Consider the following 18,898-nt stretch of genomic DNA (forward strand, 5'->3'; position numbering starts at 1 on the left):
GTATGCTTGGCCAACTTTTTGTAAGACCAAGTTGGGTTTTGTTGAAAATATTTAATAATTTCAGTACGCACTTTTTTCTGGTCACTCATTTTAATCAGATTAACAAAAAAATTAATATAATTGACATTACACATAATAACTGACATGTTTTTCAAAGGTAACTTGATCAAAAAAAAATTCAAATAATACTTGGGTTAAAAAATGTAATGAAAAACGTGTGTTAAGAATTTTTCGATCTCACTCCTTACAAATTCTAAAATTATAAAAAATTTCTTGATACAGATACTGTTAAAAGGCATCATTTGCTAGGAATTTCTGATAAAAACTACTCCAAAACAAGATAATTTAATAGCAAGAGAGTTTAAGAAGTTCCCAAAAATTAATCCCCGAGAGGTTATTAATAATCTAAAATTGAATTAAATGAGTCTGGTCCAGGTTGCTATCGCCCCGTTAAAGAAATACAGTGCTGCTCATATATTGCCAAAAAATATTTAAACGTAATACAGTTCTCTTTTCGGATGAGCCCATATGTAACGTTTGTATGATGACCGAAGGTAAAGATGCTGGACCCCAAGTACAAAAATATAGGGCAAGGTATCGGTTCAATTCATATCATAAAAGATAATATGAATAGAATCGCTGAGGATATTAATGCCCCAAGTTTAGAGATTCCAGCACAGCAATCTGGGGTTGTAACCGAGTGGTTTCAATCCAATGAGGTATGTCTAGAAACCGTATGAGAAATTGGAGATCTCAAAATACGGTATCAAAATTATACCTCAAGCAAGCTTTTTCAGATGCTGTTATATAGGAATGGCAAAATGTTTAAAAAAAATGATTAACTCTTCAATTAGTTGAAGGCATTGTCGCTGTAAAACAGGAATAAAAAGCAAGGGCTATACAAAAAAATACTGAATCAGTAAACGGCCAGACAATTTTTCTAAAAATGAAACATATGTATCCAGAGAGAGCGTTCTGCATCGATCGAAACGAACAGTATTCGGACGGGGCATATTCTGCAATATAAGGCGGGTGAGGCGAAACTTTCCAACCACTTCATCTATATATATAAAAATTAAATGGTCCATGTATGTAATGGCATCACGTGAGAACGTGATCCGGTTAAAACTCGGATTTTTTTTTTTTTGAGTCCAGTCAACTGTAATAAAAAAGCACCCTAAAGTATGCAGTACAAATTTAGATATTTTATTTGCAAATAAATAAGAACAGGCAGGAGTATGCGGGTTGGAGAAACTTGAAGAACTAACATTCGTAAATGCGCTCAACTAGTTATAAATAGTTTTTAATAGGTATTGATACATGTGGCCGAGCGTTGTCATAATGGAATATTAAGGTTTCATATGTGGCCGCATATTCTGGGTGTTTTTCGACCACTGCTCGCTTCAAATGAATCAGTTGAGTCGGTATATGCTCAATGTGATGGTTTGACCAGATTTCATAAGCTCGTAATAGATAGGATCCTTTTGCTGCCAAAAGCTGCTTGGCCGGGCTTCACATACGAACTCTTACGCTTCGGGTTATTGTAATGGATCCATTTTGCATCGCAAGTAATGATTCGGTGCAAATATGATTATCTTTTACACCGTTCAAGCATTATTTCGGACAAGCAAAATCGTCTTTGCTCGCAAACGTTTTGAAATTGCTGCTTAAGTAGCTTCCAATAATTTTGCAAGCTCTTATTGAGTTTTACAATAATCGTCATGGAGTAATATCTTCAATTCTTAGTATTCAAACTTTTTTGGCTGGTCTGGGCAATTTTTTTATTCCGCTTCAAAATCACCACAATGAAACCGATGGAACACATTCATCATAAGCTTTGGTGAGCAATCGCATACGTTGGTACAAAATTCAACATTTTCGAAGTAAAGTAAAACTTTGTTGTTCCATAACTAAGTTATTGAAAACAAAAACCGCGTTCAAGAGATAAGCCATCTATTGAAAGACCCGCATTTTTAAAGCATACACCCAATAAATTATGTGAAATTCTCGTTTTAAAGAAATCCAATTTCATAAGAAATTATGTTGACTTATTAATTGAATATTTGAAATAGTTTCCATTGTATTGTCAATCACCAACCATACAGAATATGATCCAAATTGGTAGATAACATTTTAGAGCGTTTTTTATTTAAATAGTTGACATCACTGCTGCAAAGTGAGTGTGAGTCAATTTCCAGTTTAGTGGGTTATTTTCGATGCATGTCTAAAGGTAACTACAGTTGGTGGGTTATATTTTGTGTTGAGATTGTAAAAGAGTAGTTGTTGTTGTTGTAAAGTAATCCAGTCAATATTGAGATTGTTTTTCGTTGTCTGTGCAGCCAGCAACTTCCATCCATATCTGTTCATTCATTCAACCAACCAACCAGCCATTCATCAGAGCCAAGAGTTTCAAACACATCAACGGTACGTTACTCGCAACGAGCGAAAACAAACAAGTGGCAGTTATAATTTTGACTTATTGCCAGCAACAACAACAACTAACAATATTTATAAAATCAAATAATTCAAATAAATAAAAAAATATATTAAACAATTTTTGTTAAATATATAAAAACATAATAAAAAATAAATTATAAAATTTAAACGGGCAGTTGGCAATTTGTGTTTTTTGGTTTCAAAATTTTAGTTTTTGATTTGTTTCTTTTCGTACGAAAATTCAAATTTAATTTTAAATAAAATTCAACTTAAACTCAGTTGATTTCATAGTGAAGTAAATATATTTAGCTTATTCATTGAGAAAAAAAATATTCCATTATTTATATTAAAGTGAAAGTATTATTTTTCAGTTTGTTTATATTTACTTGCATTGTTTAAGATTGAAACCTGATTAAATTGTTTTACTTTTAACAATTGTTTTTCATTTGAAACTTTGTTATAAGCAGTGTTATTTTTCTTTTGGATTTTTAAAATTTAATTTCAATTTCATTACTGCTAATTACGTTTTAAATCGCGAAGGTCGTTTCAAAACAACAGAAAATACCTATACATAATTACATTTTCATGCTAAAAACCAAAAAATTAAAAAAAGTTTGCAAATTCTGAAAATAATTGTTTTATAATAAAGCATTTGTGTTTGCGTTTTAGTGGTTTTAAATAAAATTGAAAGCGCGTGTGATACCACAACAACAACAACAAAAAGAAACAAAATTCAATTAAAAAGAATAAAATTAAAAAAGACGACAAATAAAATCTTAAAAGAAAACAATTTACTTTTAAATCAACAGCTTCATTTTCAATCTAAACAACAGCACACTGGGACGAGTGTTGGCAGATATTTGGTTAAAACGTTAAAAATTAAAAAAAAATATTTATAACCAAGTTTTAGAATTAGAAATATTAGAATGTCATTTTAAATTTTGCTAATTTTTAGTGTTTTTTTCTTATAATACAAAACTTTAATTTTAGATTTCACTATTCATTCATTACATTTTGTTTAGAATTCTTCAAAATGTTAGAGTTTTTTTTGAGTTTTGAAACCGTGGTGTCACTTTGGGCCCAAGTCATTTTAAAGGTTAATTAAGTTTCTTCACCATTACACAGCACAGTGGTATACAATAGTTTGTTTTTGGAAATAATTCGGTATCTCGGGAACTATTACAGATATTGTTACGAAATTTCAAATGCTTGGAGCTGAGGTGTTTTCGAGTTGATTCGCGTTTGTTCAGCTTCCTAGCGCTAATAGAGGTGACCCCTCAAAACTGGTAAACTCGGGTCTCAAATTTAAAAAAAAAAATCGCAAAAATTCCATTTATGATCCGAATGAGCAGAAATTTTAAATATAAATAGTTCCTGGGAAGATCTACAAAAATTGCCTTACATGCTTAGGATATATTATAAGAGATATTCAGGTTTATTGATTAATTTTTTTTTTAATTGCTCAATCTTTGTATAGTTTTTTAGATATGACGGGCCTACAGAGGGTAGACATTTATTTTTTAAAATATCAGCTATATTGGCAATAAAATAAAAATAACCTGCTGATAGTTATCTAGTCCCTATAAAAAGTTATACACATCCAAAGTTGGATCATGCAAAAAGAGCCGTATTTTTTAAGTTTCTCTTCTTTTGTAGAAAAAAATTTTCTTCGGGTATATAAACCATTTTTGTATGCTCCAGAAAAATATCTTAATACAAAAGTGTGAGAAGTAAAACTTGGCTCACTTAAGCAGACATAGCACCCCCTAGACCTATCCAAACTTGGCCAATTTTCTAAAAAAAAATTCGGTTTGAGTAAAAATACTTAGTGTTTTTACTATCACAAAGTAAATAACATGACAGCAGGCACTTTTCTAAAAAAACTCAGTTTTTGGAACACATTTTCCCCGTTTTAAGAATTTCGGTATTTAAAAATAAAAAATGTCAAAAATTCTAATGTCGTTGATTTAAGGACATTTGGGTCTATATTGGTTCCAAATTGCGTTATGATATCTTTAACCGTTAAAATTATACATTACTTAAAATTTTATATTTTTATTCGTGTAAAATCACCATATTATAATATTTTTAGTTTTAAAGGTAGATGGCATCCCAAAATTTTATAAAATTATTCAATTGTACTAGAATGTCAATCCTTAAGTCCTAAGGTTTTCACCAATATCAAATACTTCCATAAAAAGCCTTCAATTACTCCTCAGAAGTTCCACAAACCTTGCCCCTTTAACAAATTTGTACTGTTAAGTCAGTATGTATTTGAAATCGAAATTTTCATTTGATATGTTAGTAACATTTTGCATGAAATATATGAAAAATCGTACAAATTTGTCAAAGGGGGCAAAGTTTGTGGAACTTCTGAGGAGCTCTTCTGTAGATCTTCCCAAGGACTATTTATATTTAAAATTTCAGCTCATTCGGATCATAAATGGAATTTTGAAAAAACAAGCTTTTCTAAACCACTGTGCACAGTGGTTTAATCATTTTTCCAAATGAGCGCAAACGTTAGTCGGATTGAATTCGAAAATTTTTAAGTAAAATTACTCATTTTTTTAAACTACATACAATTGTACAACTGTAAATAAATTCGAAAATTATTCATCGATTTTTATGATCGATATTTCATTTTGAACCTATTACATGTGGCTTTGCGATAAAGTAATAAATCTGAACAATTACTGCCGTTTTCGATTTTTAATGATTTTTTTAAAACAAAAAATAGCTATTTTCACACAAAAAAACAAACGCATAATACCCTCCCCACTATGGTGTGTAGGGTATAAATATTTTTATACCCTACACCCACCTTAAAGTATACCGATCAACTTAGAATCACTTTCTGAGTCGATTAAACGATGTCCGTCCATCCGTCTGGTTGGCTGTCCATGTAAATCTTGTGCGCAGAGTACAGGTCGCACTTTTGAAGATATTTCGATCAAATTTGGTACATATTATTTTTTCGGCCCAAGGACCAAGCCTGTTGAAACTGGCTGAAATCGGTCCATTATTTCACCTAGCCCCCATACAAATATCCTCATGAAATTGGACTTTATCGGTCATAAATGTTTAATTCATAAATGTATCTCCACAAATTGCGCTCCAAATAACATTTATATATACAAAATTCATGTCACCAAATTTTGTTACGATCGGTCCATAATTAGTCATAGCTCCCATATAGACCGCTTCCGAAAATCACTTTAACGTGCATAAATCGCTTAAAAATTTTATTATACTCACAAAATTCAACATAGTAAACTTTCATATAGACACAAATCACACGACCTAATTTCATGGTGATCGGTCCATAATTGGTCATAGCCCCCATATAAGACCCACTTCCGAAAATCATTCAAAAATATAAATTATTGAAATTTTAAAAGAAAAATGTTTTTGCTCTTTTACTTAGTGTAGGGTATTATATGGTCGGGCTTGACCGACCATAGTTTCTTACTTGTTTTTGCTTCAATTTGTTATTATAACACCGAAACAACTAAGCCGATTGAAACAATATATAAGCGAATAAAGGGTTTTTCTAAGTTTAATAACATCGGACTAACTTTTTTTGAGTTATCATTAATTATGTGTCTAACAAAAGTTATAATTTTACTTAAAATTTTTATAAAAAAAAATCTATCCATAGAACTGAAAAATGTTACTTGTGTTATTTATGGAATTTAAAGTATTTATTCTTCTATCAAAATGTAACTTAATAACCATTAAATTTTAACCACAACATCTCACACCAGGTCCCAGTGTGCAATTAGGCGCAAAACCACTCTGCTGTTTTTTTCTTTTTTTTTTTGTTGTTATTTTTCTTATCACAATCAATTGTCATCAACATCGGAAGTGTATAGACACAATACAAAAAAAAATGGATTTTGTTTTTATTTACACCTCCAGGCGAGTTCCCAGCTGCTGCTCGTGCTCAAGCTTGTGAATCAATTATATTAAATATCATAGGATTATGGCAACAAAAATAAATGAAAAACAAATAATACAATAATATTTATAATCTATTTTTTATTTGCTTCTTTTACATCAACTTCTCAATTATCAACATAAATATATAAATAAAATACTCGTATAAAAAAAGAAATAAAAAATATAAAAATAATTGTTTATTTTAGTGTTCAATTGGAAATTGTTGTGTATTAAAGGAATTTGAATTTCAAGAAAAATAAAAAACGAGACAAAAATCTTAGTAGAAAATGAGTGCTGTCGATGCTATTATAAATTTTAAACGTGATCCCAATGAGGATTTCTATGGCATGCTCAATTGTGATGAGAATTCATCGGTAAGTTATTTATTATTTTTTAAATAATTTGTTTAATACATATTCGAGGATTTATTAATTTATCAAATTTAAATATTTTTGAGACTTAGCCCGGGTAACTTATCAAAATTTTAAACATAGTTAAGCTTAATCAATGTTTAAATATTGATAAGTTACCCGGCCTTTTTACATAAATTAAATCTGGGGATAATCCTTAGCGATTTTTTAAGGTTGAAAAATAAATATTTTAGTTCCACTCATTCAGGTCCACTCATTTCTCGATATCAAGCTATCGCCAAATCGTTATTTCAATAATTGATGGTTGCGCCTGGATCTATGTCATCCATATTTTCAAACAAAAAATCATTGATTATGGTGGGGTAACTATCTCTATTGATCGTAAAGCGAGCTCCAGCTTAATTTTTAAAGAAATGATTTTGCGTGTAAACCGTACAAAACGGCAATTTTAATTTAATTAACAAGCCAAAAATTAGTCTCTAGTGTTGTTCAAGCGTCAATCTATTCACAATGATGTGCTAGAGTATACTGATCATAAATGTCGAATTTTTTTTCCCTTTACTAGATAATAGAATTATTCGATCGATAAATGTATGAAAAATTTAACATTTACTTAATATTTTTGGTAGTCCGAGCATTTTTGTCCGAAATATTAGTATTGATAGCTGCTGTATATAAAGAAGTGGACACTTAAAATCCGTACGGATTAAAGCGAGCATAATTTTTAAATGAAACAACTTATGTTAACATTTTATATATGAAATTAAAGGTCATTTATTATAATTTAAAAAATACATATATAACTGTTGGTTTATGTGTCTTTATTACGAATAAATTTTCTGGCTTTTCTTCTTATGCCTCCCATTAATAGCTGCACAACTTTTCTTCCCACTTCTACAGTTATTCCAGCATATTTATTCCACTTTGTTCTAATCAAAATCTGGTTTACTGTACCTGCACTCTTTTACCATTTACGTTTAACAATTGCCCAATATATCTCGATTGGGCGAAGATTTGGGCAATTTGTTTAATTGATGTGTTTTGGTATAACATCAACAATATTCTCATTATACCATTTCATAGTTGTATTTGAATAATGACAACTTGTCATTGAGTAATGACAACTTGGCTAAAACTTTGTATAAGATGTGTGATGTCTTATAAATGACAGCAATCGCTTTTCCAAACTCTCTTTTTATATATAATTCCGAAAATTCTTTAAAAACATGTCTGAAAAGCTTGACTCTTCAAACCATAGCTGCGGATTGCTTGCCAAATTAATATTTTTGTTCAATTTTACGTATTCATATTAAAGATGAAAAAAAAAACTGGCGAAAATCAGATTTTCACTATCTTATAACCCGAAAAAGTTGGATTTTCTAGATATTTGTGCACAAATTTTTCTCTAGCTTCTTTTTCCATTGTGTCTACACATATTGACTTGCAATTCATTTTAGAATAGATTTGTTGTTAAAAACATATGTAAATCATTTTCCACATTTTGCCACGCCCACTATTGCTATTTTGCCCATTTTTGGCCTAAATATGTAATTCATACAAAGTTTCAATGCTTTACATATCACAATTATACAGATAGATATGAATTTTAGTATTTAGATTGTATGGGAGGTGTCACACCCACCATTGATAGTCTGCCCATTCTTGTCCTAAATATCAATATTGATGGTAGAATAACCTTAAAAAATATATGAACTATATCTCTTATTGTATTCTATATTTTCGATTTTTTAATTATTATCATATGTGAGTTGTCACGCCCTCTGTGGCTACTACTTTTTTTTGCTACTACATTTTTGCTCATGTAAAATTTGAGGACTATAGCTACTATAGTTTCGTAGATATTTGATTTTTAAAATTAATTTTGTATGGGAGATACCACGCCCACTTGAAATTTCCTTCCATACAGAGATATATTATAAAAATGTCAAGCAAATCGGTTCAGCTGTCTAGCCATCTATAGACATACAAACACATATTAATATGTATGAGATCCAATCCAATTTCGCCCGATTTCAGCCAAACATCGTAAAAATATAAGAAAGTGATTCACACAAAGCTCAAATACTCTCGAAAGTACAATTTATTTTGTAATAGAGGTCATTCACTCACTGTTCCGATCTCGTCCATATTTACCTATACTTCGAGCAGTGTTATGGATTACATCCAAATATTCGAAAACAACTAATGCAATCCGGCACATTTTCAGCCAACTACGTACCATGGCAATGAAATAAATCTTTCATAGTTTTACGAATTTTTCTAACACAGTTACATATTTGATAATATCTATTTTTATACCCTTCACCTTCGTGAGAAGGGTATATATAAGTTTGTCATTCCGTTTGTAATTTCTACATTTTTCATTTCCGACCCTATAAAGTATACATATATATTCTGGATCCTTATAGATAGCGGAGTAGTGTTTATAAACCGGTTAACCGAAAAACCGGTTTTTCATCGAAATCTCGGTTTTTTGCGAACCGATTAATTTGAAATGTTCATTTTCGGTTAACCGGTTTATTCGGTTTTTATCACTAAAATTAATAAATTTCATATTTTGTGCATTTTTAGTATTCATTCGATACACATTATTGGTCTGATTTGAAACCTAAACTGCTGATTTACAATACAAACCTCTTTAGATTAATATTTTTAAGAATTACAATGATTCTATATAGTAGAGGACGATGAGTTTGCTTAGATACTTTTTCAGAATCAATTACACATAACGAAAATATTAAAAATTAAAATTAAATTCCGCATAATTCTATAAGTTTAAGTTTAGGCTAAATCTTACTAATGCATTATAATGATTCATTAAAAACTTATTGATGATTTTACCAAAAGTTAAATTGAATTCGATGTACCTATAAAAATTTGGCTTTATTAGTGTGTTTTGTTCTTAAAATTTTGATTTATTAATCATTTTATTAGCTTTTCAGAAATATTGCAGGAGAGACAAAAAACGTTCTAAACTCCATGATTTGAAACATTTTTGAAATCTGATAATGGAGTTTTATTAATTATTTGCTATGATTTATAATGACAAATAATCACAGCTACGAAGAAGTGCGTTTTCATCTTATAGGTCCTTTTTTAGGACTTGTAACATTTTCTGTTTCGTATCAGAAAGTTAAGGTGATAAAAATTTCAAAAGTATCAAAAATTTAATTAAAAAAATTATTTACATTTTTTGGTTGGAATTTAATGAATAAACCAATAATTAAAACAAGTACGTATTATATATTTAGTAGCATATTTATATACAATTCCATTTGACTGAGATAATAATTTTGCGATTTTTACAAAATAAAATGAACTCAGAACTTTTGTATATTTATAGTAATTTAATATTAACCATTCCTGACTACTAAAAACTACAAATTTCAAAGCTGTATAGACTTTATTGGACATTTTATGTTTTCTACACATATATGACGGTTAACCGGATTAACCGGTTTTTTCGATGTCGGTTAACCGAAAAACCGGTTTTTTAGAAAAGGCCAATTTTCGGTTAACCGACAAACCGGTTTTTTAAAAAGTCGGTTTTTTATAAACACTATAGCGGAGTCAATTAAGCCATGTCCGTCTGGCCGTCTGTCTGTTGAAATCAATTTTCTGAAGACCCCAGATATCTTTGGGATCCAAATCTTCAATAATTCTGTCGGACATGCTTTCGAGAATTTTGCTATTTAAAATCAGCAAAATCGGTCCACAAATGGCTGAGATATGAGGAAAAAAACCAAGACAACCTCGATTTTTTACCTATTTTTGACCTATCTCTGGATTACTAAGACATTAATATAGACAATATGGATATCTAATGATAGATATTTCAAAGATATTTGCAACGACGTATATCAGACCATAGTAAGTTGGACCTACAATGGGTCAAAATCGGAAAAATAAATTTTAACTCGATTTTTTTTTTCACAAAAAAAATCCAATACGGTAGATTGGTACCGTGAAATAACTTCCAAATGAAATAACTCCTCATGAAAAAATTAAATAACACCCAACAAATTTTTCATACAACTTGGGACCCATTTCATTATGAAACAACTCCTAAAAAAAATTTCATAATTTTTTGTTGGGAATTATTTCATAATGAAATAACTGCCAATGAAATTTTTGTTGGGTTTTATTTGATTTTATTTTGGGAATTAGGAGTTATTTCACTGTATTGGGAGTTATTTCATTTTTGTTGGGTTCTACTTTGGTTTGTTCACCTTTGAAGTATACACCCCAGAGCAGAAAACCTTTTCGCCAGGCCAAAGGCCTGCAAAGCAAAACAACTTTTCTGAGCGAAGCCTATTTTTGATACACCCCAGAGGGCCGCAATGCATAAAATGTTTGGTAATAGGGAGTTACATAAATAAATTGCTTCGGAGTGGGGATTATTTCTTTTGGAATTTATTTCATTGTTAGTTATTTCGCTTTTTTTGGGACTACTATTTTTAAAATATGAAACCGCCGATTATTGGGAGTAATTTCATTTTACCCTTTGGTAGTTATTTAATTTTTGAAGTTTGGAACTTATTTCACGGTACCCCACAGATTTATGGCGACCTGAAATAATAAAATACATGCAAAGTTATTAATTTGGCTGAAATTAAATTAGGCATTATTTAATTTTTTAAACTTCATTATGAAATAATGAAGTAAATGAAAAAATAGTTGAAGTTTATTTCAAATGAAATATGTATGTATTTTTGGCCTTCATTCATATGGACTATTTTTGTCCTTTATTAATTTTATTTTATTATTACGTTGTAATTTTAATTGGAAGTTATTTCATTGAAATTGGTTGTTTATTATTTTTTTTTCATTTGGTATTTATTTAATTTGTTTGGGTTTTAATACATTGGGAATTCCTTCATTTTCCTAATTGGGTGTTATTTTGTGTTGCCCCCATTTACAGCAGAAATAAGAGAATAAATGATTTAACAGAAATTAAACAAGATTTCAATACTTTTGTAATCGAATTAGTTTTTAATTACAAATTCACCACTTCAGAAGTTACAAGTTTCCTAAAACTTCATGCAGTGCAAGGTATCGAAATAAATCCGGTGAAGTTTGGGAGCTTGTATGAGATATGCCACGCCCACTGAAAATAAAAAGTAGCCTATTATTCCTTCCAGATCTGGAGGAACATAAAAAAAACTTTAAGAGATTCGTGGGACTAGTGGTTTAGTCTCAATGCAAAGTTTATGAAGTTATAAAGAATTACAGATGTTTATTTTAAAATGCATTTTAATTGCTTAACTTGCATTTAAATTCGATTAATCATTCCCAAAGGATTACATACATCAGAATTAATCATTCCCAAAGGATTACATACTTCGGAATTAAATTTTTTTTTTACAAATCGAATCTGTTTTGTATAGTGATGTAAAATATTAATCAATTTTTAATGGTGCACATGCACATAATTCATTAAATCAAATTAACTTTGCGACTAGACCTCGTAAACAATAACTGTCAAAAAACAATCTCAGAGACATTAAATACAAATTTTGGAATAAAAACACCCAAACAACAATGATGAATTTTATATCACATAGACTTATAAACAAAGATATTTCATTTCAAGTGCAAGAATGAATAATGAAGGAGACAGCGTAAAACAAACTATGGCGTTAGCACATAAAATCTGACAGTTTAATGAATTTGATTTAATAACACTAGTAGCAACGTAGTTCCAAAGATGTAGGGAGAGTTGCGACTTAATTCAGTAATACAATTATAAGAGGGCGATAGAGAGAGCGTGTGTGTTGTTTTACAGCTTTTAGCCTAAAAATTACACAAACACTTGGCCTGGCCTTTTGGTTTTAGTCATTTTCCAAATCAGTAGGGATAGTAATAAAAACTTTAAGCCAAAATAAATTATGACTATTTGCCGCAATCTATGTATTTATTATGGGGTAAATATAGTACTTAAAGAGAACTAATTGGTTGAATGTTTTATTTTTTTGTTTTTGCAATTTTCTAAGCACTAAACCATTTACAATTCAGAATTTTCTAATTATATTTCAGAATATTCCAATTGTATTTGAGAAGTTTCCATTTGTATTTCAGAAATTGCCATTTTTAATTTAATAGAACAGCATTTAATGTCCAACAGCATTTTTGGAACAGATTAGCGACCCTATAATTCTGAAAGGGCATGTTAAGTAGATCATTATTGTAGAATGAACTTATAGTCAACCTGGTCTGAATTTTTTTTTACAGTGGGTCAAAGTTTTAACTGAAAAAAATTTTGTAAGTTACTATCTGAGAGAATTCTTATTGTCAGAGTTATATTGTGGAATTTTACGGGGATTTTTTAAAAATATCTCCAAAAATCCAAGTATGATCCGAATGAGCTGAAATTTAAAATGGAAATAGTCCATAAGAAGATCTACAAAATATATGTAAGTTATCTCTTTTAGTTCAAGAGATATTTACAGTATTGGCCATAACTAAAGCACCCCCTCAATGAATTTTTTTCACATGGTATTTTTTTTTGTATAAAATCAAAGTTTTAAATATCTATTATGTATTATTTTCATTTGTTAATACGTTTAGTATTGATAAATACTTTCAAAGTTAACCTTTCTATAAGATGTAACGTAAAATCAAAAAATATTTTAAGATAGAAAATGAAACGGACAAAACTAAAGCACCCCTTCGAGGATATACTATGAAACAAATTGTAATTCATTTTTTGTTGCAAATCCTTTGTTTTGGACGTTTTTCGGTATTCCTTCCCTGGCTATTTTAACGGCATGAAATAAATCGTGAAAATTTACAATCCTTATTTCAGCAATTTTCACGATTTATTTTCATATTAATAATGTGCCACAAGTTGTCAATAGGATTGAGATCGGGAGATTGACCAGGCCAATGAAGAAATTGAACCTTATTGCTCTGTAGCCAAGTCTTACAAACTTTGGAGGGGTGCTTAGGATCGTTATCCTATTGGAAGCTCCCTATAATTGGCATCTCTTCACTGGCGTAAGGCAACATTACAGCTTTCAATACATCATGGTACATGAACCGATCCATAATCACATAAATTTTATGATTTGGCCCAGATCATTGAGCAGAAAAGCAACCCCAGACCATTACATTGCCTCCTCCATGTTTAATTGTTCCTTTGCAATACTTAGGATTCAATACTTCTCCTTTTGGTCTGCGTACACGCCTTATTCCAGCGGAACTTTTTAAGTTGTATTTGGATTCGTCAGGGAACAGTACTGTCTTTCATTTTTGGACACTCCAGTCGATGTGGGCTTTGGCAAACTTCAGTCTAGCTTTCTTGTTCTTAGCTGATAGAAATGCTTTTTTTTGCTGTTCGTCAGCTGAATAATCGGGCTTCTACTACTCTTCTACGGATTGTTCTTTCGCTAACGCATAATCTTAAGCTTGTTCGTACTTGAATAGCTGATGCTGTAGGATCTTTATGTATTGCTCTTTTGATCAAGGAATCATAATATCGTGTTTTTTTTGCGAACGACCTCCAGAATGCACCGATGATATGCAACCAGTCTTAAACAATTTTGAAACGAGCCTGGAAATAACTGATCTGTTAATTGAATATTTTTTACTCAATTCATGTAGTGATAAACCTGTCTTCCAGTCTTCAATAACTTTAATTTTAAATTCACTGGAGTACTTGTTCCTTGTCATTGTTTTTTTTTACAATAAACTGTATAAAACTTAAATTTTGCACACTACGTCTTCCTTTATTTTTATCTTTTGGAATTTTTAAATGCATTCATTATGATTCCCGATAACTCACATTGAAAATATGCAGTACCGAGTCAAATTTTTAAACATCTTATAAGAGGGTGCTTTTGTTTTGTCCGTTGCGTTTTAAGTTTTTATATGATTTATCATTTTAAATTAATTTTTAATAAAATTATTTTTTACTAAATGAATATTAAATGAACATTAACAATATTAGTTAATAAAATATATATGTACAAAATACATCCCAAAGCCGTTTTTATCAAAAAAAAATATTACTTGAAAAATCCATTTAGTTATGGCCAATACTGTAGGTTTATTTATTTATTTTTTTAAATCTGCTCGATCTTTTTTTGGTTTTTTAGATATGGCGGGCCTACGAAGGTTCGAAATTTTTTTTAAAATATAATCTATATTTGCTATTCAAAAACAATAAAAGTAACATGCTGACAGTTATCTCATCCCTATAAAAAGTTACACGCATCCAAAGTGGGAACATGAATGGCCATATTTTTTACGTTTTCTCAAAAATGATATCAGACGGATTCGTTATCCTTACAGTGATTTAGAAACGTTTTTTTTTTGAAATAATTAAGTAGGTATCTCTAGAACTAAGTATTAGATACACTGTTACGATTTTCACATGGTTGGTGCTTAGGAGTTTTCGAGTTGATTCACAGTTCTTCAGCTTCCTAGGTGTAATGGGGGCCAGTGTGTGGCTACTCACATTTTTTTAAAAAAATCACCAAAATTTCATTTATGAACCAAATGAAAATTAAAATATAAATAGTCCTTGAGAAGATCTGAAACTTAAAATATAAATAGTCCTTATTTTTTTTAATTTTGCTCGATAATTTTTTGGGTTTTTTGGGGGGACTTCGGAGGCATGACATTTTCTTTGAAAAAATCAACTATATTGGCGATAAAATTCTAAATAAAATAAAGAAAACTTGGTAACAGTTATCACGTCTCTATAAAAAGTTACACACATTCAAAGTTGGAACATGTAAAAAGAGAAGTATTTCTTTTTCCCAAAAAACTTCCTATATTTTTTCTTTTGCAGAAAAAAATTTCCTTCAGAACTATATAAAATTAATAAATGATCCCAAAAGAGAACTTAATGCAAAAGCGTGTAAAGTAAAATTTGGCTCACTTAAGCGGACCTAGTCCCCACCTATTCAAACTAGGCCAATTAAAAAAAACTTTCAGGTTTGAGTAAGAAAATTTCAAAAACACAAAGCATCAATCCTCGAAAAAGCTCCATATTTGTATAAACCTACATCTTATTTAAATACACACAAGGTTTTTTTACTATCCCACGGTAAATGGCGTCACAGTAGTTACTTTTCTCAAAAAAACTCAGTTTTTGCAATATTTTGAAATTCAATTAGAAACTTCTGAAACACAATTGGAAATGTTGTAGAATAAAATATGTGTATATAACAAAAGCATTTCGTTATTAATCTTAATTTAGTTTTAATTTACCAACCTCTTGTAACAGCTTACACTTGTGCCCTGCCATCATAATGGGACCTTTCCCATAGCCACTCCATTTGTTTTCAATGTTGAGCCCTAAAAATACATAAATTTTTAAAGAATAATAATAATATCTGTATTTACTTGTATTTTTTGTTAATAAAAAGAAAACAAATAACAAAAATGTAATAAAATATTAGATGAATGATTGTTTATTCAATTTTATAACGATTTTCTATAACGAAAAAAAGCACCATCAACAACAACGTGTGTTCCATAATGATAACAACAGTGAAAATTGTATTCAATTTGGAAAAGAAAGGAAAGCCTTATCTACATAAATGAAAAACTTTTTATGAAAGTAAAAATTGAAATTCGTAATGCTACCTATCTGTTTACACTATGGGATGTGGTAATGAAGGCATCACTCACTGTTAGAACAAAAAGTTTGACATTTTTTTTTAGTTTTTTTGTCAGCATTTCCCTGGAACATTCATTCGTTATTGATGAGCCCGCAAAAACAATCGATTAGACAAACATTTTTTACTTTGTTTTGTTTCGATTACTCGTCATACTTATCAAAAGTTTTATGGTTTATTAAACATTTAAAAATGTATAACATTTTTATTTTTTGTTTGTTATAAAGTTATGTTTTTAGCTTGTTAATAGAACCTGTGTTGAGTAATTAGATTGGTTAAACTAGAGGAAAATTTAGAATTTAGTAGACATGTTAAAAAAACTCAAAGTAGCCTTTTTCAATACATAACAAAATTCTCAGGACCATACTGAAATATTTAAGTTTAATTGTCACTTTATTGGCCCTTTTTTTCTCAAACGAAAGCTTAGGTCTTTTCCCTTAAGAGCTTTTAGGTCGCTTAGTCGGATGCGATTTGGATATCTATCAAAATAAATGTTTTGTAACTCAAGATATAAAATTTTTGAATTTGTTTGCAAAATCAAAATCTTTGTTGACTATTTTTTCAAAATGTACATTTTTTTTAATTATTTTTGCTCAAAAGAAAGCTTAGGTCATTTCCTTTAAGAACTTTTTCAAAAGAAAGCTTAGGTCATTTCCTTTAAGAACTTTTGGGGTGCTAGTGGGACTCTTAGTTTAGACTTTTTTTTTGCAAAATCTGAAACTTTTTTCACTATTTTTTTAATATTTTTTTTTTGCTCAAAAGAAAGCTTAGGTCACTAAAGAACTTTTCAGTTAAAAAACTTTTAGATTTTGTTGAAAAATTCTGTCTGGATTACCATCCAATAGGAATAACCAAGCAGCAATTCATCCCGATCGGATGACATCGATTTCAAAAGGTGGTTCACTTAACATGAAATCGGTAAAATGGTCTCAACATCTTTGCTGGTATACGCCCAATCTCTTAATACAGCGCACAGTGGTATGAGAAAAAAAAGAGGGAAATAAATCTGTAACTTCTAAACCCTTACTTCGATTTGAATGAAATTTCACATGCTCAAAGGGGAAGTGTTGTCGAGTTTAAGTTTTGAATATGGGCCTCATGAGCCCACCAGGAGCTGGGCCAAGGGTCCCCAAAGTAGGATACCTCGGGTATGGTCAATTTTAAAAATGATACTTTTTATTCGTTTGTGTTCCAATTTCCAAAAAATTATATATATAGAATCTTCTCTTGAGCACTACATAAAACCTCGTCGTAGCTATCAATTATCTCTTATAGATTAGGAGATATCCGCATTTGAAAATTAAATTTTCAACATTTTTACCCACCCTACTCCAGTTTTTTGATGACCGCGGTTCCAAATATTTACCGATTTTCTCCATTTTTCTTTTGTAGGATTAACAACAAACCGTGACTGAGTCCAAAGTTACATGCATTTGAATTACAAAAAATTAAAAAAGGCGATTTTTCGCTATTTTTTTGAGAAAAAAGTACTTTTATTCTTTTTCAGTTATCTAAAAAATTTCTAAGAAGATGTATATTGAATTTATACTTTCTGAAAAGCTAAATTAACGTCAAATATTTTAAATGAAAAAAAAATTTATAATTTTCGATACCCAGGGGACCAAGTCCCTTCAAAAAACGCCTATTTTTTATGTAAAATTAAATTTTAGGGCAAAAATTCTCCAATCGCATAGTCGATATCAAAATATAGTAACCTATTTTAGATGGCCCAATATGTTCTTAATTATTTTGTAAAGGGTTCCGATAACCCCGCTTCTATTATGGATATTATAGCCAAAAAATATATTTTTCAAAAAAGTATTCCATGAATTTTTAAATTGTCAAAAGTTATATACATTATTGAAAAGTAGACAAAATCCTCTATGCATTGATATATAACATGTCTACCTTATGTTTTTTACGTGGCAAATTAATTAGGGAAAACTTAACAACTCGCATATAATTTACCGATCATTCAAATCGGAGTAAGGGTTAAGAAGTTACAGATTTATTTCCCACTTTATTCTCATACCACAGTGCAGCGTTCAATTTTCTCCTTCAACAGAATAATTGTATCAAGAGATGATTAAACAATCAACCACTATAGCTATAAATTTAGTTTAATAACACTATGCGACAAATAGTAGGGTCAGTGATCGGCGGGGGTTCTGTCCACCGGGAAATGTTAGATCGGTAAAAAAAAGTTATACGTGTCCCGGCGTTTCGCTGGGTCAGGTCTAGGAATCGAGATATATCGATTTGAAATTAGTATGTATCGTATAGGAAAAATTGTTATTTGTTTGCTTTTTCGTGCATTTTGACCGAATATCGCAAAGTTATGTTCAGTAAGTGGTATTTTTGGTTTTCATTGAGTCGGAAAAACTGTATCTACAATGAGTGAACAACTAGTTATTAACCTGGAATACTTGTGTTTGGTATCATGATCTGGGGTTAACTTGGTTGGTCCGAAAAGTTAGTTTACAATTAAGTTTGGAGGTTTAACTT

General features: G+C 30.1%; 1 protein-coding gene across 3 annotated transcripts in view; it reads left to right on the forward strand.

Annotated features, from left to right (window-relative positions):
- The first annotated feature begins 2,355 nt into the window (after positions 1-2,355).
- The window catches only part of jdp (DnaJ domain-containing protein), a 116,877-nt gene continuing 100,334 nt past the window's right edge, over positions 2,356-18,898 (forward strand). The window contains exons 1-2 of one of the 3 annotated variants that reach the window (XM_065515200.1): positions 2,356-2,424; positions 6,582-6,749. In XM_065515200.1, coding sequence (XP_065371272.1) covers positions 6,663-6,749 — 87 coding nt within the window. In that variant the 5' untranslated portion in view covers positions 2,356-2,424; positions 6,582-6,662. Of the gene's footprint in view, positions 2,425-2,581; positions 2,732-6,581; positions 6,750-18,898 lie in introns of those variants that run through there. The other 2 variants (XM_065515199.1, XM_065515201.1) reach the window with 2 other exon arrangements.

Source organism: Calliphora vicina, chromosome 1 (assembly GCF_958450345.1).
Source record: "Calliphora vicina chromosome 1, idCalVici1.1, whole genome shotgun sequence".
NCBI lineage: Eukaryota > Metazoa > Arthropoda > Insecta > Diptera > Calliphoridae > Calliphora > Calliphora vicina.